At 39.8% G+C, this 25,505-nt stretch overlaps 1 protein-coding gene across 4 annotated transcripts in view; it reads right to left on the reverse strand.

The window, feature by feature from the left end:
• EBF1 (early B-cell factor 1) overlaps window positions 1-25,505 on the reverse strand; it is a 273,845-nt gene that overhangs the window by 64,570 nt on the left and 183,770 nt on the right. For 2 of the 4 annotated variants that reach the window (XM_017828218.1, XM_017828215.1), the window contains exon 9: window positions 5,717-5,847. In XM_017828218.1, the coding sequence (XP_017683707.1) occupies window positions 5,717-5,847 (131 nt within the window). Of the gene's footprint in view, window positions 1-5,716; window positions 5,851-25,505 lie in introns of all 4 variants that reach the window. The other 2 variants (XM_017828217.1, XM_017828214.1) reach the window with 1 other exon arrangement.

Raw genomic sequence — 25,505 nt, forward strand, 5'->3', positions numbered from 1 at the left:
TTTCTCCAGTGAACCAAGATGACAAGTTTGGACTAGATGCTTAACTGTAGGCAGCCAAAAATAATTGAGATAAATCCCATCCTCAAGTGGTTCTAGTTAACTGGGTGAACTGGCAAGACGAGAAAAGTTTTTTGGCATTTTTAGGGAAAAAATATTTGTGAAAACAGCCAAGGATTTTAATAGTAAAGGTTAAAATGCTCATCTTACTACATCAGCATGAGCCTTCTATCCCTCACCCCCATTCTGGCATGAGCTATATAGGCAGCTTCTGGTTGTATCTTTGAATTTCCCAGCATTTACTGGTCTGTCACCACTTTAATGTTCCTTAAACATAATTTGTGGCATTTTCCAATACTCATCTTCCCTGGTTCCCAAGAAATGTCTGACCTATTTATGGTCCATTGTTACAGAGAGCTGGGGAGAGTTAGGCAAGTTTCCTGGTTTGTTCTCCACAAACAGTTTGGTTTTCCTTTGTGCTCTGAAGTAAATAAGTTTAACTATGTTTAAAACCACAAATATACAATAATGTCGCCCACACATTCCCAAAGGGTGAACATTATGTCTGAAGTCCTATGGTTTAGGATGCTCAGGATGTATTTTATTCCTCTCTTCTCTAGAACTAAAGCCTGGGAGGTATACCAGGGGAACACATGTGCCTCTTCCTTTTGCTTTTTCTCCTTAGCATCTGTCACTGCCCACTGTCAGGGACACGGTGCTGAGCTAGGAGGACCTTTGTTCTGGGTCAGCCTTCAGTTCTCATGCACACAGAGGGGAACTGGACAGCTTGGTTACATACCAGGAGTTCCCTATATTGCTGTCATATCAAGAAATTGTCTTTAAGGGACAAACAATATCCCCTTATGCATGGAAACCTGCCCTGTGAAACCCACCTTCAGTCTCAAACTCTGATTCCACAGAGCTGCCAGGATCTGTGCTACGGACTGGGACCAGCTTTCCAAATTGCCCTGGCCCCATTTTGCAATCCCCATGACCCAACTGGTGCTGCACAGCTCTGGGCACTCCAGGCCCACCCATGGCAAAAGCAAATCTGCCCTTGACTTCAATAACTCCAGGATTATGGGATGCTTTCCTGTCTACATTGTCAACCTGTGGTCTGACACTGGGAACTCACTCCACCTTTCCCTACCATCCTTTCACACTTCGAGACATAATCTGCCTCATATTTTCACGTAAAGCATCTGGAAGAGGCAAGCTATTACCATCCAGGGATATTAAAAGTAAAGACACCACTTCTGGAAGCCTCTGAGCCCCAAACAGTTGGAGGCTGCTAGAGAGTTTTGGTGAAGCATCATGACATGCTCACCCCATTTTTTTTACAGACATCTGTCCTTGCCCAATGCCGAACCCAAGAAACTGAGCGAGATGAACCTGCTTGTGAGGCCCAGCATGGCCAGTTGTGTGTTCTCAACTCAGCTGGAAACTCTCGGTGGATTAACAGACATCAAAACAACCATAGCAAATGACATGCCAAGACCCAAGAATTCTTAAACATTAGTCATGTACATTTATGAATACATTTTTTTAAATGTAAATCTTGAGCAAGATATTAACCTGTGATTTGGACATGAACCCATCGGCCAAAGTGCCAGATCCATCTTCCTCCTCCATTCCAGCATTTAGCAAAGTGAGAAATGGAGCTGGACATAAATCTACCTGGCAACTGCATTGTAGCTGTTTGGTGTAAATTCCTACATCTCATCTGGGACATGCAGTGGGTTGCATTAAAACCTGAGTTGGAGATCTTCAGAATGGTGGGAGGTGCATGTCCTTCAAAATCCAAAACACATTTGGGTTGAATGTGTACAACAAGCCTCTTTCTGTGGTTTGTTACTATATTCTAGACATTCTTGTGTGATACAGCATCACTTCACACTCTCCAGAGTGCCAGGTTACTTTCTTTTTTTAAAAGTGACATTTTTTAAGGAGATGTCATTAATCTGAGTCACTAGTTTATTTTTGCATGCTTGAGCTCTGGTTTGTGGTTAGGGAAATGGTGACAATCAGTCATAAATTTGACTTTGACTCTGTGTGAAGAGGACCATTAGGACAGGAATGAAGAAAAATCCCACCAACTGAAGGTAATGACAGCTTTCAGCGAGAACAGAACCCTTAAGGTGCCTATATTTTAAAAAACGACCAATGACTTTGCATGCCTCAATTCTGGGCATCCAGATGCTGCTTAATAAGCCTTGGTTTGCAAAAAGAGGGTGCCTTCTCATTTTTTAAAAATGAGTCAGAGCTCCAAAATAAGCACTCAAAAACAGAGACTTCCAAAATCAATAACAAACATAAAAAGCAAAATAAAAAACTATGTCACAGAATTTGATTCAGCAGCAGTAAAAAAAAACCAAAAAAAACAACAAACCACCAAACCAAAAATCATCCTCTGTTTCTGTGCTGTACAAAGGTAAAAAAAAAAAAGATGTTTCAGTGCTTCATCTTTTCTTAATATAAAAGAAAAAGAAGTTGTTTCCAGCTGACTCTGTACAGCTGGAGGAATGTTCTTGGCAGGAAAATGTTTGAAGAAATAGTTCATTTTAAGCAAATATTGTGGAATATTTATAAGAAACTAATTTTGTCTTCACAATCTTGTATTTGCCCTGAAACTTGACTCTTGGATTTTCAGCACCCCGTAAGAGAGAGAAACAACAGAGGATTCTTATCAGCAGCTCCTATTTGGAATATTTGCAATAACGCACAGCCCCAGAACCTGGGTAAAAACCTACAAATAACAGCTCTGTCTGTCTGTGGACTGCACAAACAGACAGGCAGAGTCTGTCTGGCAAACAGACTATTTGCTGGGAGTTGTCTGTCCAGATTCAGCATGTGCACATGATATACCAACCCTGTTTGTTTGTCGGTTACGAAAGTCCCTTGGAAAAAAAAGGCATTAGGTGGCCCATTTTGCTGAATTCTAAAAATATCACAGGCTCTTAAAGTCATTTTCATAAAGTAATATGGGAGGTGCGGATTAATTGAACCTACTGGCTTAGGGTATCTGCATTTCTGCACAAAATTAATGTGACAAATTAAGTTTTTATTTAGTTCTCCCTGGCTGAGAAAGGTTGCAATTATGTTAGACTGTTTACAGCTAAAATATATGTTTAAATAATAAATATGTGTTTCAGAAACCATTTTAAACCTCCTTTTTTTTAACACAGTCAACTCCATTTCAAGCATATAAATATTTCAATTACAAAACTTGAATACATGTAAAAGAAATTAAAAATATATTATTTACATTTCAAATTATTTATAACATATACTGCTTGACAGCAACAAACTCACTCTTCAAATGAACAATTTTATTTTTTTTTTTGCTTTTAACTCTGCTTCTGAGCTGTGGTAGGATTTATATTTTAAATATCCATGCAGCTCAGGTATTTACATGGATTTTGCTATAATAAAATCTGAGTAATATAGGACCTTTACGATATTTATCTTCACAGCACCTCTCCAAAGAAGGTGACTAATCTTATTACTGTGTTAGAGAAAGGGAATTGAACTTTAAGGAGATTATGTGATTTGCCCAAGGTGCCATGAAAAGTCTGTAGCAAAATGATGCTTAATTTAAATATTAGATTTTATTCCCCAAACCACCTGCAATTATAACTGAAAGTGAAGCTAGAAAAATCCATGTGAAAATGCTCTGCAAGACTCACTCTTTTTCTTTAGTTCCTACCTATCTGGTTTTGTTTGGGATTTTCTGCAGCTCAGTTAAATTATGTTTTCTTTGGACTCATAAAACCACAGAATGAACTTTAAAATTCATCCAGAATACAATGACAAAATAACCTGGCCAGGTTTGCTTAAAACTGGGCCTGACTGGCAACTCAGGATGAACCTGCTCCAAGTTTAAAATGGACTGAAATTCAGAGGATTGACAGTTCAATTTTATACTCTATTAAAATAAAACAAAAATATTCTTCATGGGTACTGAAAATGTTCTAGACATTTTTAGAAATGGGAAGGCAAATGAAAGAACTTATTTTGTACTTCATAGGTGGCTTGTATGTGTAATTTGAATTATTTATAGATCACTATTATTTAGGGATCACTCAGACAGCTCACACATTTCTGCACTTGTTTATCATGTTTGTCTGCTTCTTTTAGAAAGAATTTCTCTTCCCCTATAGGATTTTCTACTCCTCTCATAGGTTATGAAATAAGGAGCAATTCTGTAAGGGAAAGACAGTGACACATTTTTCACTCAAAACCAGCTTGCAGTCCCTTACAGCATTCACAGCCAACAGACTGGCTTTGCTCTGGACCCTCTCTAATATTATTAATTTTATGACAAGGCCTTACAACCATCAGCAACAACGTTTTGACCAGCACTCACTCTCCTGAGATTAGAAATTGCCAATTAATGGCTTTTTCTAATAAATAGAATCAAGATTTATAATGAAAGATCCAATTCTGCAGTACCAAAATCAGAGCACTTTCCTCCCAGCCTCTTCACCTTTCTCTGTTAAATGTCTGTAGACATAATGGCTTCAATACTAACACACAAGATGCTTACACTGGACCCAAGGGGCACTTTCATGATCACATAAGGGCTTCAGAATAGGGCTCATTTACTACATCTCCTTTTCTGGAATGCCCTTTCATCCACACTTGTCCTCAAGTGGAAGGATGAGAGAGGGAGAGAGAACAGTGAAGCCCATGAAGGGCATTAGAGAATACTCTTCACATGGAAAAAATGCTGCCATATGTGCAATGGAATCGGTAAGGGGAATGTGCTGGATATGAATTAAGCCATCCTGTTGATATAATAGTTACAGGATATGAGTTAAAGCAGCAGAAGATCCTTTCGCTACTGGGAAGCACTGTACAGATACTTTAGAGAGGCTGGTTTGTCTGTCAGCATGTTTATTTCAGTATTAAAATAATGAAAACAACAATTTCTTGTTAAACCTCCAAAATGGTTTTGAAGAGCCATAAATGCAAAAGGTAAACCTTTCCTTGGAGCTGCCTCCCTGTGCCCGTGGGGAGCTCTGCCACGGCTTCTATGGCCCTGCACACTGGATGTGGCCTCTCGGGTGAAGCTGCCTGGGTTTTAACTTTTCACAGGCTTTTGGGGAATACCAAAACCCATGATTTATTATGTGCAGGGAGAAGAGAGGATTTAAGGAACTGGAAGAAATAGCAACAGCAAAAAGTGGGTAAGAAACAAAAAAAAGGTTACTGTGAAAACCACAGGGGCCCCTGCTAAATATGATGAGTCCACTGTGGATACAATACAGTGTATTCGGTTGCAATTATGATCAAGCATCCACACTTTAAGGATGTGCTATTCAGAGGTGCTGTATTTCTGCAATCTCCACCTCATTGAGCTGTAGCTGCAAGCAGCCAATTTCCCTGGAAAGCAGGATCACCTAAATGTTTGTTTCCTGTGGGCCCTTAGCTATTGTAGTGCTAAATGCAGAATTATTCACGTAGGCATTTATCCTTCCCTTTTCTTGTAATAAAATCCACTGAGCTAAATTCTGGGCCAGTGAGAGGAGCTGCAAATCCCCTGGCTATAATGGATTTCTGCCACAGGTAAATTTGACTAATTATTTTCATAAACCTGAATGAGGAAAGGATTCATGTCTCAACATTTGTTGCTGATTTAGCATGTGGCATAGAGAAAGGACAGGCTGGCTATAAGCGAGACAAAGCTATTAGACATTACCGTTCAGACAACACCTACCTCACTCCAAACCAGCATGGTGCCGAATATGACCTGTAACCCATCAAAGAAATTGTCTCCTATGATGATGACAGTGGCACCTCCTGTAGTCCATCCTTCACTTGGACTGATGGCTTTGATACATGGTGTAGCTGCTTTTCAACACACATGAAAAAGAGAAGTATTCTGCTGTTAGAACCGGATTTTAATGATAGAAGACGTGAGAAAAATAAAATAAAAGGAGCTTTCATTTCCCCCCTTACTAACAAAAAGATTTCAGCAATCATGTTCTTTCTAGTACATGTGCATGACCTCAAATTATATCTTTGAAAGCATTTTTTTTCTTAATTAATTTCTGTTTGGTTTTATTATCTGCATTGAAAAAAAAAATTTTTAATCCTACATTAACAAAAAAAATCACAGCATGATGGGCAGAGACCAATTGGAAATCAGGACAAAACCACTTTTTTTATTCTATATGAAATGTGCATGACCTGAGTTAATAAAACAATCATTGGTAATTCTTCTTTGTTATCTATCAGAACCCAAATTCATCGAGGAAACTCCCATAAATATTATGGAAAATATTGGCTAAATAATAAAGGGTGTAACCCTCAGCATTTCTTTAACTATTCTGCAATCAGATCCAGGTTGTTCAAGCATTAAAGCATCCTGCCATGATTAGTGCTTTGGCTACTACAAAAAAAAACCCAAACCAAACCCCACAGCCCTGCCATCCAGTCATTCCAGTTGTGTTGCATCTACGGGATAAATGAGAGGCACTGCTCAAAGTAGTCGCCTTAAATCTTGGAGTAAGAACTTCTGGTTTAAGATGATGTAAGCAGAAGCAGACTCAGCTCAAATATCGGTGGGCTAGGGCAATATAAACACTGACACACTGATTCTCCTTCTCTGCAGTAATGGGGTAACTCAGAATTTAATTGTCTTGAAGCAACAGGAATAACAAAACTTGAGTTAGGCAAAAAGCCCTGGGTAACTTTTTGCTGCGGAGTTTCATGGTGGTCACACAGGTTGAGGAAAAGAAGCCACTCCACCCAAAATGCCACCAACTTCTCCTTGCTTATCCAGCATGAGATGAGAATATCACACCACACCATTAGGTAACATTTAAGTAAAGTGGGTACTGCAGTAATTTTATTAGTCATGAAAAACAGGTTCAAGGAGCAGCCTAACTCCACCAGTCAACATCAGCATTGGAAAGAAAGACTCTTTTCTTTAGGTATGAACCCAGGCCTCAGCAGAGAGAAGAGGCTGCTGTACTGCAAACTCATGAAGGGCTGCCATTGCCTATTCTGACTCTGCAATGTCAACCAGCAGAACTTCACTAGATGAAAATACACGTATGTATATATATATGTATGCAAATATACCTCTCCTTTTAGGGTTGCTGGCATTTGGCTGTGAATTGCTACTTGGTGGGAAGGCTGGCTGAGCTGCTAATTTGGTTTGTGACTTGGAGTATTTGATGATGTTCTGAAGGAAGAGCACAGGTACTTCATCCTAGTAAGGATTTACTAGGAAGATAGGAGCGTGAAAGCCACTCCCATGTTAGCACCATGCAGGATAACACCCTTGCACCCATGAGTTACTTAATGTGGCTGTGTGGTGAATTACTTAATGAGGCACAGCCCCTGTCCTAAATTCTTCTAATTGTAAAGACAGAAAATTAACTCCTTCACAGAAGCCTAATTTAAAATGCTCCAGACATAAAGTGCTAAAGAGACCCTGTGCATCTTTATGATTATTTAGTGAAGTTCTGGTTGGTTGGAGCTAATTGCAAGAGTCAGTGGGGCTGCTGAGAAGCTCCTTCCTCCCAGCCCCTGGGCAGGGCGGGTGGGCACGGAGCTGGGAAGCAGGAGGGAGCTGGGAAGGGAGCTGTTGAGTCACCCTGAGCAGTGAGTGTTTCTGTGGATGCTGCTGCTCTCACAGCACCGGGGATGGCAGTCATGTATGGGGAGCAAACAGACCCTGTCCCTACCTACAAAAGGTTGTAAGTGTCAGGCACAAACTTTTCCACTACTTAAGCTGATGGGGATGCCAGCTCCAGTGAAAAACACAAACAGGCAGAAAAAAATCATTACCCTACCCCAAACTCGGCAGAGCACAGCCATTAACTTTTACATGAGCTAACAAAAGAAACATCCCAACATTATCGTCATGAAAATGTAGCGCGCACACAGAAGTAACTTCAATATGTTTAATTTGGAATCAAGTTACTTGCATAAAACTGTGTATAAAAACCATTGCAATGTCCAAAAGCAAATGCTTTCCCTTCAGCCAAGTTCACAGCAACGGATTTACAGTGAAAGCAGCTTTTCAAAATGCCATCTAGCCCTTTCATAGGATCAAACTTTTTCATAAATAAAAATTAAAATCACTTCCAAATTACACCCTTTCCAATATTCCCAGTTGATTGTGGACACAACCCCCCACAATAAAACCCAAAGATAATCAGTTTCCCATGTGTCAGAGAATGAGCTACTTTTCTTAAAGACTACAAGCAACATTTTTTTCCTAAATACCAGTGAATAAAAACTATTTGAGACCATAAGCCATTAACAGAAAACATATGCAGGCTTTGCTGAAAGGGTTGTCAAACACTGGAAGAGGCTGCCCAGAGAAGAGGTTTAGTCACCATCCCCGGGGGTATTTAAAAGCAGTGTATATGTGGCACTTGGGGACATGGTTTAGTGATGGGCTTGGTGGTGCTGGGTTTACAGTTGGACTCATTGATCTTAGAGGTCTTTTCCAAAGTAAATGATTCTACGATTCAAAATTATAACTCAATTCATCTTTAAAATAAAAGCAAGATACCACTCTGCAGTTACAGGTCCCCACTAAAGTTCCTGTATTTACCTTGTGATGTTCTTTGCAGTCCCTGCATTGCACTCAGGGGTACAAGGTGCTGCACTGTCTGTTCTCCTCATGTATTCGATTCTGATACTTTATACATGTATTTGCTTCCTATCAAATACATGCCAAGTCTCATCCATGGCAGCTGGGGGGACTTTGGCAGACACAGGTTTCTGAGTTGAACTGGGGCTGTGAGTTGTTCACTGGGACACTCTCGCCCGCAAAGTCAATGTGACCAATCACACGTGTAATCTCATTTAAATATGTAGAAATTGTGCTGAATCAGTGCCTCATGAACACTGCTGGCAGTAGCCCAGGACATCTCCTCTGAGGATGAAAAGACAGGACTTGGTGGTTTAATAAGCAGGGCAGGATGGTACCCTTTGCAGGCACAGAATGAGATGGTGCGAGAGCACTGTGCATTCCCAAAAGATTTCAGGGCATTATTTTCCCATATCACCCATATCAAAAACCAGTGGGACCTCCCAACTTTCTCCACACAGCTTCTCTTATTTTACACTGCAAGTGTCTGTACAGATTGGAAGGGCTGCAGGAAGGTGCTGCCCTGCCAGGGATATGACACTCAAGGGCTGCATCCCAAGGAAGCCTGAGGAGACGTGCTGAGGGAGGCATCCAGACTGCTACCTGTTTTTGAAGGCACAAAATATGTTTATACAATGACATATTTGCAACAACCAGTGTCATTCAGGACATTAATCTTACTAAAACTTTGCCCTTCCCAGGCCCTTTGCTTGGAGAACCAAGGAGGATGGAAGAATTGGGTCCCATTTGCAGCATCACCACAGGTAACACTGGGTGGGGGGCAAGGCAATGACCTCAGCTCTATTTATGCCCCTGGTACAAATGTCTGGCCAGTTCAGGCCCTCAGCTCTTCATACTTCTTCTGTTAATCATTTGGCAACTTCCAAAGTGCTGTCTGGAAGGTGTTTACTTCTGTGCAACCCTAGAAAAACAGAATAATCTTTTCACTTGGAGACCTTTTTCTACATTTTGTTTTGGTCAGAGGAGAAACCAAAATACAGAACTTTTTTTTTTTTTTCCAGAATGCAAAGTTCCAGAATCTCTATCTGAAATTAACTAAAACACTCTTCAATATTTCCAAGAAAAACAAAATGTTTTGTTTCAAAATATTATCACTTCTCATGCCCTTCTGTAACACCAAAGCATCATTTCTAAAATGGTGTTTTTAAAACAAATAGAAATAAGTTACATAAAATTTAGTTTTTTCTGTAGAAAAAGAGATTTTAGTCAAAGCCTGAAGCTTCACTGATAGAAAAACACAGTGAAGGACCTTACACCAGTTCCAATAAAGGCAGTGACATGTACAGAATTGATAACATGAACAGACTTTAAGTCTAGAGAACAATTATAACCAAAAAAAAATAATTACACATTCCTACACATATAAACTTTTTTTATTTTTAAATGAAAAACTGGAAGTCCACTACAATCAGAACAAAAAGAGTTTAGTAGCCCAACTCTCAAGATTTTCAGACTTTCTAGTGTTGAGAGCATTATGTTCACTGCACCTTTTCAGAACAGTTGTGGGGCTGAGGAAAAACTAAATATCACCCTCCAACTGCAGGCACAGACCTTGCAGCTCCTTGCTGAAGGTGATGTGGTCACATTCTCCACCTGCTGAAATGGCCCAGCAGTTGAGTCTTAATGAGCTGCCCTCCTTCTTTGCATAATATCAAGGCAAATCAGTGTTCACATCTGACATGTTTCATTGTGCTGCTCCTGCAGGTCGAGCTCCCAGATAGAGGTGTCAGAGGGAGGCACTGCAATCCCAAACTTAGTGAAGCCAACGGGAATTTTGCCACTGACTTCAAAGCTAAGGTCTCTATCGATAAATGTTAAGGATTTATGAGCAAACTCCTTAATGACCTCAAGGGAAATGAGGTTCTTATGAAATCTTCATCTTTTCTCAGAATACACATTGTTAAAATCTCGTCACCTCCCATGCAAAGGATGGCAGGTACCAGCTGCAGCACATGGGGAGCAAAACCAAAAGTTTTTTGTTGTGTGCTGTGTGTGTCGGTGTGTTCCCGTGTTCCTGCAACTCCCAGCTACTGATATACAGGGGATTTTTCTTCCTTCAAACTGTGACAATAAAATGATTACCCCACCACAGTTTAGCATAATGGTTCAGAAATGCTCATGGCATATTGCAGAGTTAAAGTGGAAATTATTAGGTAGCTCTTCTTTGTTATAATAATGATCACTCCACAAATAAAAGCTCTTCTCCCAAAGGTACTGCAAGGCACAAAATGCTAATTCTGAAGATTATGTGTGCGCTTTTATTAAATATTACTATGCCCTGTCTGTTTGAGGGCTTCACTGCTCTGATTGTTTTATGAGTGCCATGTTAATGTCAGCCCCATCTTGCTAGCAGCAGGCACACATTTTAGCTTTTGTATGAGAGTTGATCAAAGGCCACGTGCTGAGGGAATTGCTGAGAAAACACGGACAAGCGATAAAAATCTAACAGATTAATTGGTTTAAATTTCATTTCAGGGCGTTGAACTTTGGCTCAGGACACGAGTACTACACTACCAGTCAGGGCCTAATTACCACATTTCCAATTTGCCTCTGAACAATGCTTGGCAGGGAGAATAATAACAGTACTAATAATACTAATAACAATAATAATAATAACTAAACAACAGCAATGATGTCTCCTCTTAGCTTCTTGTACATGTTTAACAACCAACTTCGTGTGCAGGCAATCGCACCAGGAAATTGCTCTCCCCTACACCCCCACCCACCTGCCTCCTGAGCATTTCTACCTCAAATTTCAGCCTCAAATAACACCTGATGACAGGAGAAATAGCAGACACCCTCAGGAGCATCTGAATTTACAGAATCAATAATCTACCAATTCCGCTCCCTCATAAACACACAGTGGACATTTCATACTCTTAATTAGGGACCTGCATTTCTAAACAGAGATAGCTTCTTATCCTCCAACAGAAATGATCTGTTCCACTGATAGAAAACAGAGGCCAGAGGGGAAAAAAAAGCATATTTACCACAAAGTTTATGGGTGGCCTTGGAATAAGGGTTAATTGAGCTTAGAGGTAAATGTTCACTGAGGTGAATTAGTGGGATGCACAGCTATCAGCAGGGCTCTGGGACTGCTCTTATTTAGCTTCTGAAATGTATTTGCTCTGTGATTAATATCCAGTTTGTGCTGGTGACTGTAAGAATGACCTCGCCTGCAGTTTTTATCATGAAGTGTGGTTTCATCCTCTATTATTCCACAGATGAGGCTCTGACAACAGTTGCTGCATCACAACAGGAGTTTAAATGATGGGGCACATGCTTTTATTTTTCTTCTCTTTAAGAGTATTGTGACACGCAAGGAGAGTTGCATAAAGGCAGTTAAAACTGGAAATTAAGAGGAACAGGGAATTTATGTCTCATCTTAGAGGAAGTACTGAAAATATCTGGAGTTTAATTTAATTTTCCTTTTTTTTCCTTGGGTAAAACTTAATTCCTAGCTAAATAAATAAATGAGCCACAGATTAACCCACAGTTTATGGGTCTGATCCTGCAACCTGTTAAATGCTTTCACCAAACTACTGCTTTTCAGAATATCAACACAAATCAGTTTTAAGCACTCAAAACCGTCACTTACTGAAGTTGTGATTCAACAAACCACTCAAGTCAGTGCTTAACAACCCAGCTGAAGAAGTTGCAGAGTAAGGAGCTCAATTTTGGGCAGTGCCCTATGCAAAGCTGCCAAGAGCTGTGCAGTGTATATGGAGCTGGGGCTTCCCATTTCAAAACAAACTGAGGTTACATGTGGACCACCCTGTGCAATGCAGGGCTCACACAAGACACACCTGACACAGGAACCAGCAGCAGCAGAACCAACACACCAAGGACAACTCACCGATCTCAGGAACTGAGTGCTGTGGCTACTCAGTGCGGGACAGTCAAACATAGCAACAGCTCAGTGCTAACTCTGGGATATCTACAGCATTTTTATATCATCTGGTGTAGATCTTCCCTCAGGTACCTCACAGTTATGAAAACATGTAGGGTTTGTCACTGAGCAAGGCAGTGCCCAGGAATGGTCTGAACCTAAATTCTTTTCCCACAGCACTCTGGAGGTGCAGGCGTGCAGCGCTTGTTGGAATGCTCGAGGCCTCTTTTGATCAGCAATTTTAGTTTGCCAAGGTATGTTTCTCTTTAGAAGGGAACAAAAACATTATTTCTTCCTTTTTTGAATTATGAATTTACATAGGTGTTACACAAGAGAGAACGGTTATTTCATTCATCACCGGTTTTGTGGATCTTCCACATTAAGCACTTTAATAGATCAATTTTAACATGGGAAAAATGTGGGGTTTTTTTCAGAACTGAAAATTATCATTTTTCCAAAATTCGCTAGTTTGAGACAATGAACCAAATATTTTGGGGGGGTTTGAGCTGGGCTGTTTTGTTGAGGGGAAGGATTGTTCGGGGTTTGTGGGGTTTTGTTTTTCCCAAAATAGCGTTCTCATTCCTGAGAAGCAGAATTGCTACAGTCTGCTCACCTAATCTGAGCATGCTGAAAAGGTGAACCCTAAAAAGTTTGGTGCCCAGGCAAAGGTGCCACGTCAGCCTGGTACGTGGAGGCATTCTTGGAGCTGTATCCAGCACAAGCAGAAAGCAGCCAAAGTTCGTGAGACCAGCTTGCATGGGCACAGCCTGCAGGACCAGCCCAAAGGGTCAGTCATGGACACTTCAGGGAAAGGGAACAGGCAGAGTTTTTACATATTGTACCAGAGAATTAAATCTTCACTCTTAAGCTAAACAATGTGTTTGCTGTTTATCTTACTAAAGTGATGATCTTCCTGCTTTCCTTTCGCGTATCGCAGCCGGCTCTCTCTCCTATTCTCTCCTGACAATAAGCAGCTGCTGTGCAGGAAACAGGGTAACAGAGGTTTCCCTCTCGAGCAGATAACTCACGCAGCTTTATGCGACACAGGCACGAGGATGTGATGCCCTGCTGCCCCTTCCCAGCTCTCTCCTTTACGGCATCTTGATATTTGGGACTTAGCATGTGCAGGCTTTAAAGATTACAACACCCTGCCAAAAATGGCAACCTCCTCCTGGTTCTTCATGACATCTGCACTGGGTGAAATCACTGAACCAAAAATAAACGCGCCGTGCAAGCCCTCCAGGTTGGGGGAAGGGAGGGAAGGTTGCCTTTGTTTCTGTTTTCCAATAGTGAAATTAAAGGTCTTGGCTGTGAATTTTCTGCCTAACATTTTGGATGCTCAGTTCCCATTAATGGGAATTGAAAATGTAAATTACCTGGGATAATATTCCACCCACAATCAATACTTAAGCCAGTGTTTCTCTTTTATCCTTGCTGATGCCTCAGCCAGCAAAGTTACATTTTATGGAGTCCTCTGTGTTTCTCTTTCCTTAATGATTTCCAAAGCTCTCAGTTGTTGATCAGTGCCTAAAAAATGACTGCATGGAAAAAGGAGGCAATCCAGAATAATGGGAGACCTGTTACAAAAAATCTCTGTTGTGTATTTTACTTAAAATGTTTCCATAAAATATTGATTTAGTTATCTCTATATGATTGCAAGAAATGCATTATCATTCATTCTCTTAAACTCTTTCACATCACAGAGGAAGTGCTGGGAGTTTTTTTGTGTATTTGTTTTGTTTTGTTTTGTTCTACTTTTAGAGCTACCTCCAGCTTTCCAAAAATTAATAAAACAGCCAGAATCCTTAATATCTTCCTGCAAGTCAGTAAAACTTGACCTTCAAAGAGAGGTCTGTCATGTTTGTTTGGCAAATAAGAAATTCCCCAAGAAAAATGAAATGTTGCAAAAACAGTTAAAATTATGTTAAATTAAATATATAGGCTCAGCCAAAACATTAATATATAAAAGCAACACAGGTATTATTGTTCTTGAAAAAACATACATGCACTCTCTCTCTAAAAATATATATATATGTTTCAAGAAGCCTAACAATTTTATTGTGATTTTTTTTTGACACGCTGCTCTGATTTTTTGTTCCCAGAAAATTTAGTGCAGGTTTTGAGCTACGATTTTTGCATTCATTATTTTTGCCCCAGAATTGGAGGACTTCCATTTTGAGTCAGCCATGAAGAAACTCTTGTGGGTGGCCTTGGCCAAACATTGCTCCCTGCCTAAACCAATGCAGCCTCTCAGCTCCAGCACTGCCACAGTCTCTGTTCTCTTGAGCAGCTTGGGTTCACAGGGACATGCACTGGACTGGGAGATAAAACAGCACATCCGAGAATATTGGATAGGGCCTAAAAAGTGTTGGCAGCACTTCCAGCTCCGCAAATGGGGCCACGTTTGCTGAGACCCCAACACCAAACCAGCGACTGCTCTCCTCCCTCAGAGATGCACAGACTTATTTTGACCCTAAGCAAGACAAATGCTTTCCTACGAGCCCCCAAATTATTGTACTTCTATTTCTTCACTCCTTCCTCCAGCCCATGGTGTTACTTGCAAAGGCACAGGAATGATAAGGCAAAGCCAAAGGCAATACCATGCAGGGGACGAAGGTGTGATACACGCAGGGGATTGCACCCTTGTATCTGAATATGGACTTTAAAAGTTTTGTTAGTAAAACAGTGAAAAAAATCCTTTATGCTTCCCCCACTTCAATTTCAATGGCTTCCCACTGATTTAACTTCTGCTGATGAAGTTACAGAGCCCAACTACGCAAATATGACTATTCAAACAATAGGTATGTCCAGAAAGGAGACTGCATCTGGTTAAGTGCACTAAAGTTTAAAAATAGTTGCACTGATGCAATTTCTGGGTGAGGATAAAGGCAACCTTGCGAATGGAAGCCCAAAATGTGCAATATGAATCAACCCTAAAAGTTTGTCAAAACAAACATCTCTGCATAGCTCGCATGCTCCAAATAATACTTAATTTTCCTGATTGGTCCTTAAGGATCCAACAAAGGATTTTATAGGATGGAACTAGCCATTTGCTGAATGTTAACCCTGTGGTTTACTGTTTTGCTGAATCCCAGCCTAACAGAAGGGCAGGTGGGTGCAATTTCTGAATTCCAGGTTTGTTTTACCCTCACTCTAGTCTTGTTTTCTCTATTTTCCATCACTACCTTAACAAAACAATAAATCTCTCACAGCAAATCTCTCTAGAGTTAGAACATGGGACTAGACAAAAGCACCTTGGCCACAGCACCTCCTCTCTGTAAGGTATACAAAGCTCAACATCCAGATTACAACAGGGGTGAGCCCTGATGCTCTGATGTACACTGGTATGTTATGGCCACATTGGCAAGGTTTAGTTGATGATATACAGAAACTATTTTAGATGAAACATAGACTTCAATCAAAATCTAAATTCTCACTGCCAAACTAAATATTAGTATCAATTAAAATTTAATGGAATCTTTCACAATCACAAAATAAAACCCAGAACTCTTCTCCCCCAAAATAAGTTAAAACTCCTGCTATGTCATACAGCACAACAATCAGAAATTCACCTGAGACGAATTCTAGAGCAAACAAAAAATGTATTTTCCTGATAAAAACAAGATCCAACTAAAATTAATTTTTAGCTGAGATCTCTTTGTTCAGCAGAATTGAGAAAGTCTGCCCACAACAGAGAGCTCACAGTAATCGTCTTTCAGAAACAGAACAACCCGCACAGAAACACAAAGCAGTCCTGCCAGGGACAGGGAGTGCCTGTAATCCACTTTCTTCAAGGGAAATTCAAGTACCCTAAGAGTTCTTATTCCTCATCTGATTTCTCTCACAAATCACAGGCTCTCTAATGCAATTTTCTGGAGTCTGAGAATCATAAAGTCAAATATGAACAAGTCTAGTGGAAAATCTGTGACGCTAATCTTGGCCTACGTTGTACTTTTAACAGGCACTGAATTTGTGCACCGGATTATCCAGATGGCCATACAGGAATCATCCTGATAGGATTAAACCTTTGTGCTGAACTCTGCTCCATCTGTTCTCGGAGGTTTGCCTATCGCTATCAGAATACGAATGCTCAGCCTATGTCTAACACCACGACTGAAAGCCCCTATTTACCACACACACACACATATGTATATGTGCACACACATATCCTTGAGTACTTGATTAGTAATGTGAGATGAAGTTACCCTGAAGTTTACCACTAAAGAAACATATTGGTTTTATTATTCTTTTGAAGAACAAAGTATGCTATATCTAAATTCAAACAAAAGAGCATTTTTGTTGTTGTTCTGGGACTTGTTCAATTCAATAAACTATAATACTCCCATAAATTTATAGATGAAGGCATGACTAAACATAAAGCAGCAAGGCTCTTCATCTTTGAAATCTATTAATGTATGAGGATGTATGACACAATTGCACTTTGAAGATGTCATGGTTAAATATTTCAGATTAAAAACCAGCCAACAACAAAACACATGCATGCACACAGCACTGGTAGCTGTTATTTGCAGCTCGATCTAGTCACAGCCCAAGAACAAAAAAGTAATAATCAGTCCCAGTAAAAGAAAAGCTTATTCCCATTAATGTTGCTTTCTGCTTTTATTATCTATTAATGACACTCTTCTGCATTCATTGTTGCAGCCTGCCAGATGCAGCAAAGATCCATATTCATCATGTGCAAAAAATTGTGCTTAGGCTGTCTCTGTGACAGGTTACACAGAGCTGCCAACAGAGAGACTGAGGTCCGATGCACGGCCTCGGGTTTCCAGGCCCTGGGCCAAGGGAAAAGGTAGAAAATCTGGCTCTTCTGTAGGAAAAGCATCCCAGTGATCAGAAGGTTTAAATAAATTTCTATCCTGGCCAGAAATACACTACAAACTAATGACTACCTGGGATGGAAAAGGTGGATAAGGAAAAGAAAAAAATTAAAATAATAATAATTATTATTATTATTAATAATAATAATAATAATAATAATAATAATAATAATAATAATAATAATAATAGATTCAGCAATGCAATATAACAGCCCATGCTTGTGATGGCAGCAGTACAGCAATGGAGGCGACATAACCTGAATTGCATTTCAGGCAGCAGCTCTGATTGTGTGGCAGAGACTTAGACCCCCTTGTCTCTGTTGTGCAGGATCTTTCAGACTGTTTTTTTCCTCTGTTACTTGTGCTGCTCTGAGTGCAAGGTCAGGCACCCCCTCCCAGCCATTTAGGCTTTACTTGCAAAAACATAAGCATAAAATTATATTTATAGTTCATAGTATCTGTCCAGCAATGACACCACATAAAACCAGCACGCTGAAAATGTGAGTGAATACTTTGGACTCGAGCCTACAAACGCTTAGAGAAGTTGTTCTTTCAATGTGTCTGATAAAGTCATGCAAGGTTTTTATTTATTTATTTAGGGCCGTATTCAGACCACCTACCTAAGGCACTGCAGCATGTCAAACATCAGACTCCGGCTCTGGCTGGGTGAGTCAGTCTGTCTAAATTAGGATCCTCTTTCTGCTATACAACGAGCAAAAATGGGAAGACACCTCTGGAAGCCTGGAGACCCAGGGAGTTCCGTGCTGGCTCATGGAAGTACCAAGGGACCTCGGCAAGACGGTATCATAGGGAGGAAGTAGCCAGAAGCAACCTCATAAAAAAATATTTGGCAGCTGATACAGAGCAGACACCTGACTCTGGGCTTTCCAGCAGGCATCTCTGCTCAGGCTCAGGGCTGAAGGAGGAGGCAGCACTCAGCATCGCCTTCAAGGTCGCAATCCCAGGAAAAGAATAATTTTCCCCAAAGGGCCCCTAATCAGAGTAGCTTTACCTTTAGGTGCCTCAGGAGCCAAACCTGGTCAGAAATATTTCTTTCCTCTCCCTTCATCTCCTCAAAGAGCCCATGAAGTTGAGCAATGCTCTCACCTGCAGGAAAGTGCTGTGACCTCAAACCAAACCCACAAGCTGCAGCTGGAAGATGAGCAGCGCTGCGGTCAGGCCTGCAATTTGCCTCCGAGTGCTGCCCTTCCCTCTCGGCATGGGTCACGTAACACCAAACCTATGGATTCCATATGCAAGCCCGGGTTTTCAGGGAACAGCAACACGAGCTGTCTATTCAGTCTCCAGCAGTAGGGGAGAGATCCAGCACATCTGCTGCCATTTCACAACCCAAAAGGGACCTCTGTGGGAAACACTCTTTGTTTTTTCACAGGATAGATACAGAACCTCTGAGAAAGCTGCTACAAAACCATAATGATATGGTATTGACCAAACATAATTAATTTGGATCTTTATACTCCCATTGCTAACAGACACTTCAACGGTAGTACAGTAAACAGCACACAGGTTCCTGCAGCATTTGGGACTAGATTTTTGGAAGTATCCACCCATCCAGGGGTTCCTGTAAGCAACTAATGAAATTTTCAAAGTATGGGCCAGACAGGCATAGAAATTCTGCAGCCAGAGTTTTAAAAATCCCACTAAACACCTACCTGCACCTTTAGGCACCTTGGTGCTTTGAGAGTTTGGCTTTAGGTTCAAGAATTTCTAAAAAAGTTGATTTGGCATACCTACACAATAGTGACCACTTGCCTCACAAACATGGATCAGAAGTTCAAAAAGTCCTAAACATCCACTTCATGAAGGGCAGTATCTTGTTAAGCATTTCACTGTGGCCATTGTACCTTAACTTGTAGATCTAAATGTTTGAGTTACTTTTGAGAAATAAATTTAAACCACTAAAATTTAGGCAAGTTTTTCACAAAACTTTATTCTTGATCTTTTTAATAAACTTCCTAAGCCTATTCACTTTGCTCAATGAGGTCATAAACCAGCACTGCTTATATTACAGTCACTTTCACGCTAAAGATTTGTTTTGTCACAAAGAGAACTATAAATTCATGGAATGAGGGTGGAAAGTAGAAAGGACTAATTGTGACAAAGCTTTCTGGTTATACTCAGCAAACAGTTTGAGCTAAGATTTTAAAAAAACACTTTATGAAGTTGCACTACTGGCTTTAATGAAAGCACACTTTCTGCAACGCCATACACTCCTGAAAATCTTGTATTCTGGATTTGGGCCAAACACAAAGCCTGTCTCCATTCCAATATTAATTATTAGTAGCTCATTTTTATTCTTTACTACTAAACATTAATAATTTTCAGATGGCAAATCAGATTAGAAAAACCACTCCATACATACCACCCTGGTGGGTTCCATTTTCTGCATCAGTGTCCTGATTTATGCTATTAACTAATTTCCTTGCATACGGAGGTGCTTTGTCAAATACTCATTTTGCTGGGGAAACACTTGGCAGGCCCCCTGCAATGGACAGTAAGAGGGATACTCGAATGCTCACACCAATCTTCTCTCAGCTCACTGAGAAGATGTAAAGCCTGAGGTGCAAAAAACACTGAGTTCTATATTTTCGAAATTTTCTAAACAGAACATTCTAAATGACAGTTTTGTGGAAAATTTTCGTCTGAACAAAACTTTAATCTTAAGATTGTTATCACTCAGTTGATTCACAGCTTTGGACCTAATTTTCATGGGAGCAAAGACCTTTCATAACCACTGATTGCTTTGGGGTATTTAAATACTGGGGAGCTCAACATGAAACATTTGGAAGTGTCCAGATACCTGCAAATGGCTGTGAACACCATTCTTTGATATTCATGACATTTTACAACAGCCAGATGAGTTCTCAGAAAATCACAAGTTCTTGGCCTTCACTTCCAAACTACAATTCACAAAATTCTTTTCCTTCACACTCTGCCCAAATCAGCAGGGGAATGAAGTGGAAAAAAACATCTTTTCCCAACATAACACCAATAAAGATATCCTATAATGAAAAAGCTAAATTAGAGGAATTTGTTCAGAAATAATATTAATCATACCACAATAACAGAATGTTTTGTCATTACCTGGTGTGCCCATTTTGGAAGGTTGAAAAAACAACGTCTGGCAAAACTTCACTGCCAAATGGTGCAATACCTCTCAAACATTTCTGTAATCCTAATGTCAGTCTTCTCCCCTATGATGCCATTGTATCAGTGACATAGTGGCCAGAAAAGCAAATTGAAATGTAATGAATGCTCAGTAACTATGAATATTCATTGACTATTTGAATGCTACTGAATGTTCTCCTGTATTGGCACCTGTGAAGTTTCTGCCAGAGTAGCTAAGGTTTTTCTTCTTGCATAACTGTATTCCAAATCCTCTGAAGTCTGGAGAGAAACCTCAAACCTCCAGCAAGTGGTTGGTCTAACTCTCCAAATGAGAGTCAACTCTTATGGTGGTTGGAGAATTTCCATCTAAACTTTTCTCTCTTATCTGTCTGCTGTAACAAAACAGGGTTTTTTCTATACAAATCTGCATCAAAATTTAATGGCAGTTTTCCCCATATTTTCTTCTTTTTGCAATTTTGGGAGCAGAGTTCTGAAAGCTCCTCTGGGAAATTCACAAAATGTTCTTTATCTTCATCCAGGTACTATTTTTCCATGAATTCATGACACCCTCGTAACAATAGAAGGTAACAACATATCACAGCTTGACATCACTTAGATATTCGGGGGGAAGGGCTGAGTTTTTTGTGGTTGGTTTTTTGGGGTTTTTTTTTTTGTTTGGTTTTTTGTGGGGTTTTTTGGGGGTTTGTTTTGCTTGTTTGTTTGTTTTTATAATTTATTTGAAAACCAAAAAGGACAGTTGCTCATGGGTAGAAACTCCCACACCTTATCTTTTTAAAATCGAGGAGTTTCCCACTTCCATTTTAGCATTTTTTCCTTTCTCAATTAAACTTGACACTAGATCCCTGATAAGTGACTGTCAAGCAGGAATCCTTTCTAACTATGGTAATTGGAGTAGCCAAATTTGAATTTGACTTTTCAAGAGGTACTTCCATGGACATTATGTAAAAGCAATCCTTTTATTAATGACTAGAATACTTCAGATAGTATCTCCCTGAGTTTCCCACAACATAGCAGCAGCAATGTTAGTACATATATGTTATGCAATAATCTTTAAATAATGAAAAAAATCACGAACTCAAACTTCCAACTTCATAAATAGCAGAACTACTGGCAGAACTGAAATTCTGGAATCTTCTCGCCTAAATCAGCCATTTAAAATCCACCTTCATTGTTTAAATCTTGTTTTCATTTAGCCTCAGACTAAAAATAAATTTTGAAAGATCAGAATTGCTGCAGCCAGATATTCTAAGTTTTTGACTACCTCTCCTTAATGGATGATTTATGACCCAGACAAATAGAAACAGAAGATTTTCTGCTTTTTGTTTGGTGTGACTGGCTATGAGAAGGGTGGCTCCACCTACCCACCCACCCAGTTCTTATGCAATTCTTGGTAATATCCAAAAAGGAAGCAGTATCTGGGCCTGTAGACAGAGACTCTGCTCTGGTGAAGATTAAAAAAGACATAAGTATAATTCAGTGGGGCTCAATTTAATCAGCTCAGTTTTGGTTACCTAAATTGGAGCTGTGCAAATCTTAGCTCTGCCATGTTTTGCTGACCTGATGAATCCTATGATTTTATTCCTGAAGAGATCATTTTGATCACAGAGCCTGACATCCTGCACAGCACCCATCAGACAACTCAGCAATTCCCAGGTGAGGAATTGCTCAAACCCTTAACCTCTCCCTGACCTGCCATATACTTTTTAGAAAAATACCACACCCTGACTTAATATTTGCAATCCTTGGATAACCTGACGGAGTTTTCACAACTTACTTCAAGTGGCCCCAGAGTTAAAATTTTGATGAGATCATACTGGAAACTTTATCTACAAATTTTCTCAAGTAAAGCACCTTTACTTTCTGGCCATGTATTGTCTCTTCAGAGGGCCAAATGCTCTAACTCCATCCGAGTAGACATACTGAACTAATCCAGTCCTAGTGTGCTCATTTCTATTAGAAGTTCCATCTGGATACGAGACAAAAACTTTGCTTTGAGTGAGACAGAGCATGGGATCAGGCTGCCCGGAGAGGTTGAGGAGTCTCCTTCTCCGGAGACATTCAAAACCTGCCTGGGTGAGATCCTGTGCAACCCACTCCAGGCGAACCTGCTTTAGCAGGGGGTTGGACTGGATGATCTCCAGAGGTCCCTTCCCACCCCAACTATTCCATGATTCTGTGAAACATAGAGTAAGTCCACAGGGTAGCGAAGAGGTTAATATTACACACTCGGTGAGGTCAAGCTCCAAGAACATATAACAAGCCATTATGTAAAAAATTGCCTGAATTTATGAGTCACTGCATTTATGAAGGAACTGATATGAAAAAGACAACTTGGCAAAAATAAAGAAAATTATTTCCAGCTTGAAGTTTTGCAATCTTTCAGTATATCAAGGCTCACTTACTGTTATTACTATCCATGTTGTGCAATGTTCTAAAAGTCACATTTTTTCCCTTGTGTATGCATAGAGATGTCCAACAACCCAAGGTATTCTTCCCTCATAGAAAATAAATTAGAAAGTGAACATAACTCAGAATAACATGCAAGATCCCCTCAAGTAGAGTGGTAGAATCCTAATATTTTTTTTCAATATTTTCCTTCTAAATAATAAATCAAGCCCCCTGCATTTTTCTATATGGAATGATACGGTGCAGAAAAAGCTTGTGTGTTTATATTTCTCATATAATCACAAAAATGTTCTTCTTAGCACAGCACTAAGCTATGACAGGTGCTTCCACCCATAGATGAAACAAGTCAAACTTTAAAGTTTCTTTCTTTAAAGTTGGTCAGTTTGTGAATGCAGTAGTCCCTAATTTGATTGTGAACCTGAACCTGTACCATCTAAGGGTAAAATGTATCAAGTTTTGAAGATTAAGTTTTCTCAACTTGCTGACATTTTTCACTTCAGTTAGCATTCTGTCTTGTAGTAATAATTTCATCAATTAGCACGGAGACAGGCAACATGAAGGGATTCAGGGTTGAAATGGTTAAAATGGAGCTCATAGGGGCATTCTCCTAACGACTCCCCACACTGTCAATTTTTAGTGCTTAATGTTGTGGCAAAGGCACTTACAGCACAAGAAACAGGTCACTAAGTGAGATTTCTGAGCATCTTTCAGGAATTGCCCAGCGCATACAGCTAAATTCAATTCATTCTCAACAGTTCTATTGCAATAAGACTAGATAACAATGATATTTAAAGGCAGTCAATCTCAAAGGTTTATTTTAAAGATTATCTTCTCAAAATAGTTTATATGGTGGGGGAAACTTTCCCTTTTTTAATAACCTAAACAGAAAATATCTAATTAACTAAGACACAGCCTAGCAATCATTTTTGCTTTCAAATCTGAGGACTTAGTGGAAAATCTGTGGTTGTGCAGTGACTGTGGGCTCTCAGATTGCCCAGGATGGACAGGATTGTCAAGAAATGCTCTTTAAGTGCCCTACTGCTGACAAGAGGATCTACCTGTCGTATGCAGCACAGCAACTACTTTTCTTTTACTGTAGGAGGTTTTGCACCTGCAGACAAATGGTCTGAGTCACTCATTACTGTCATGAGCTAAAACAACATTGTAAAACCTTGACTGTCTCAGGTACCACAATAAAGTGATCAAATAAGCCAGCCATGCACTATCCTTTCCAGCATAAGGCAGCCACTAATAATGGTTTTGCTACATAATGCCCTATTTTAGGTATACACACACACAGAGATTTATATATATTTCATATTAAAATAACGGCAGGACATTGCTTTAGAAATCATGGTTGTCTCTGCTTCCACCTGCAAATTTTGACATCATGTCTTATAATTTGTCCCTATTTCTATTCTGCATCTTTCATCTTTTGCTGCTGCTGAGCTCACTCATAACCAAATCATCAGCAAACCTCACTATCACCTAATCCTTCAGTGTTTTCCTATGGAGGAGGAAGGAAAAGAAAAAGAAATAAAACTATCCCTTTAAAAACCAAAGCATTTAAGCTGCTTGTCAGTCGTCTTCCTGACAAGGCCACTTGAATGTATTCAGGAATATTTGCATAAACGCTCACAGTGAGTTCACCGTGGCAGCTAGTGCTAATGGTACATAAAGTAATTTAGTCACTTCTCTTAGGCATCTTGTCAGGGTGATAAGCACCTCCTCTTTGCCTTGTTGCGTATTAGATCATTAGATAATAAAGTGTTAGAGCATGCAAACTGACAGGGTCTCAGGGACTATCATTTTTCGAGGGCACTGCGTTCTGCCAGAGAAGAAAAAGAATAGAGAAATTGATGCTGCAATTGGCTTTACATTCTTGTAAAGACATTCAAAGAATTGGGGGAGAAAAAAAGAATTTTTACTTTGCAACGGTACCAGAGTTTTAACCAGAAACTTTGCAGACATCTGCAGTCACGGACTTTATGCTGGTAAACTTGAAAAGAATTGTTGCAAACCCTGCCCGAATTCTCCCCTTTCATAATTTCATCACTTAAATTGCATTGGAAAGATTTTGCTTTTAAATTTGACACCCTGGGATGAACTACAAGCTGAAATATATTCTACTGTTGGGGCCCATTGGCTCTTCACTATACATCTTACTACAGATATATATACTTTAGAAAGGTCAACCACATCGGCTTTCTGGTTTACCATAAATATAAAACAAGTGAGGATCCAACTATTTGTAAATGAAAAAGTGATAATTATTGAAAACCACAGATTAGTGTGGCTTACCCCATTTATACCACACAGAGATGGATGAAATAATAGGCCTCTGCCAGCTATTACTTTTAAAGATAGATATATTTATTTGAAAGACAAGCTTTTTAACCTGCTGGTTTCAAGCACAGTGTGTGGATACAAAACCATGATCTAAGGTCCTGGTTATACTCAGAGGAAAGAGCTACGAAAAGGAACTTTCATTTTACTGTCTGACGAGCAAGATATAAATAGAGATATGTTGGGTGTCCCAAAAATAATCCAGGCTACCTGCTAATGAGATGGTAAAACCCAAATGTGGAGA

This window comes from Lepidothrix coronata, unplaced genomic scaffold (genome assembly GCF_001604755.1).
Source record: "Lepidothrix coronata isolate B3197 unplaced genomic scaffold, Lepidothrix_coronata-1.0 Scaffold146, whole genome shotgun sequence".
Classification (NCBI taxonomy): Eukaryota; Metazoa; Chordata; class Aves; order Passeriformes; family Pipridae; genus Lepidothrix; species Lepidothrix coronata.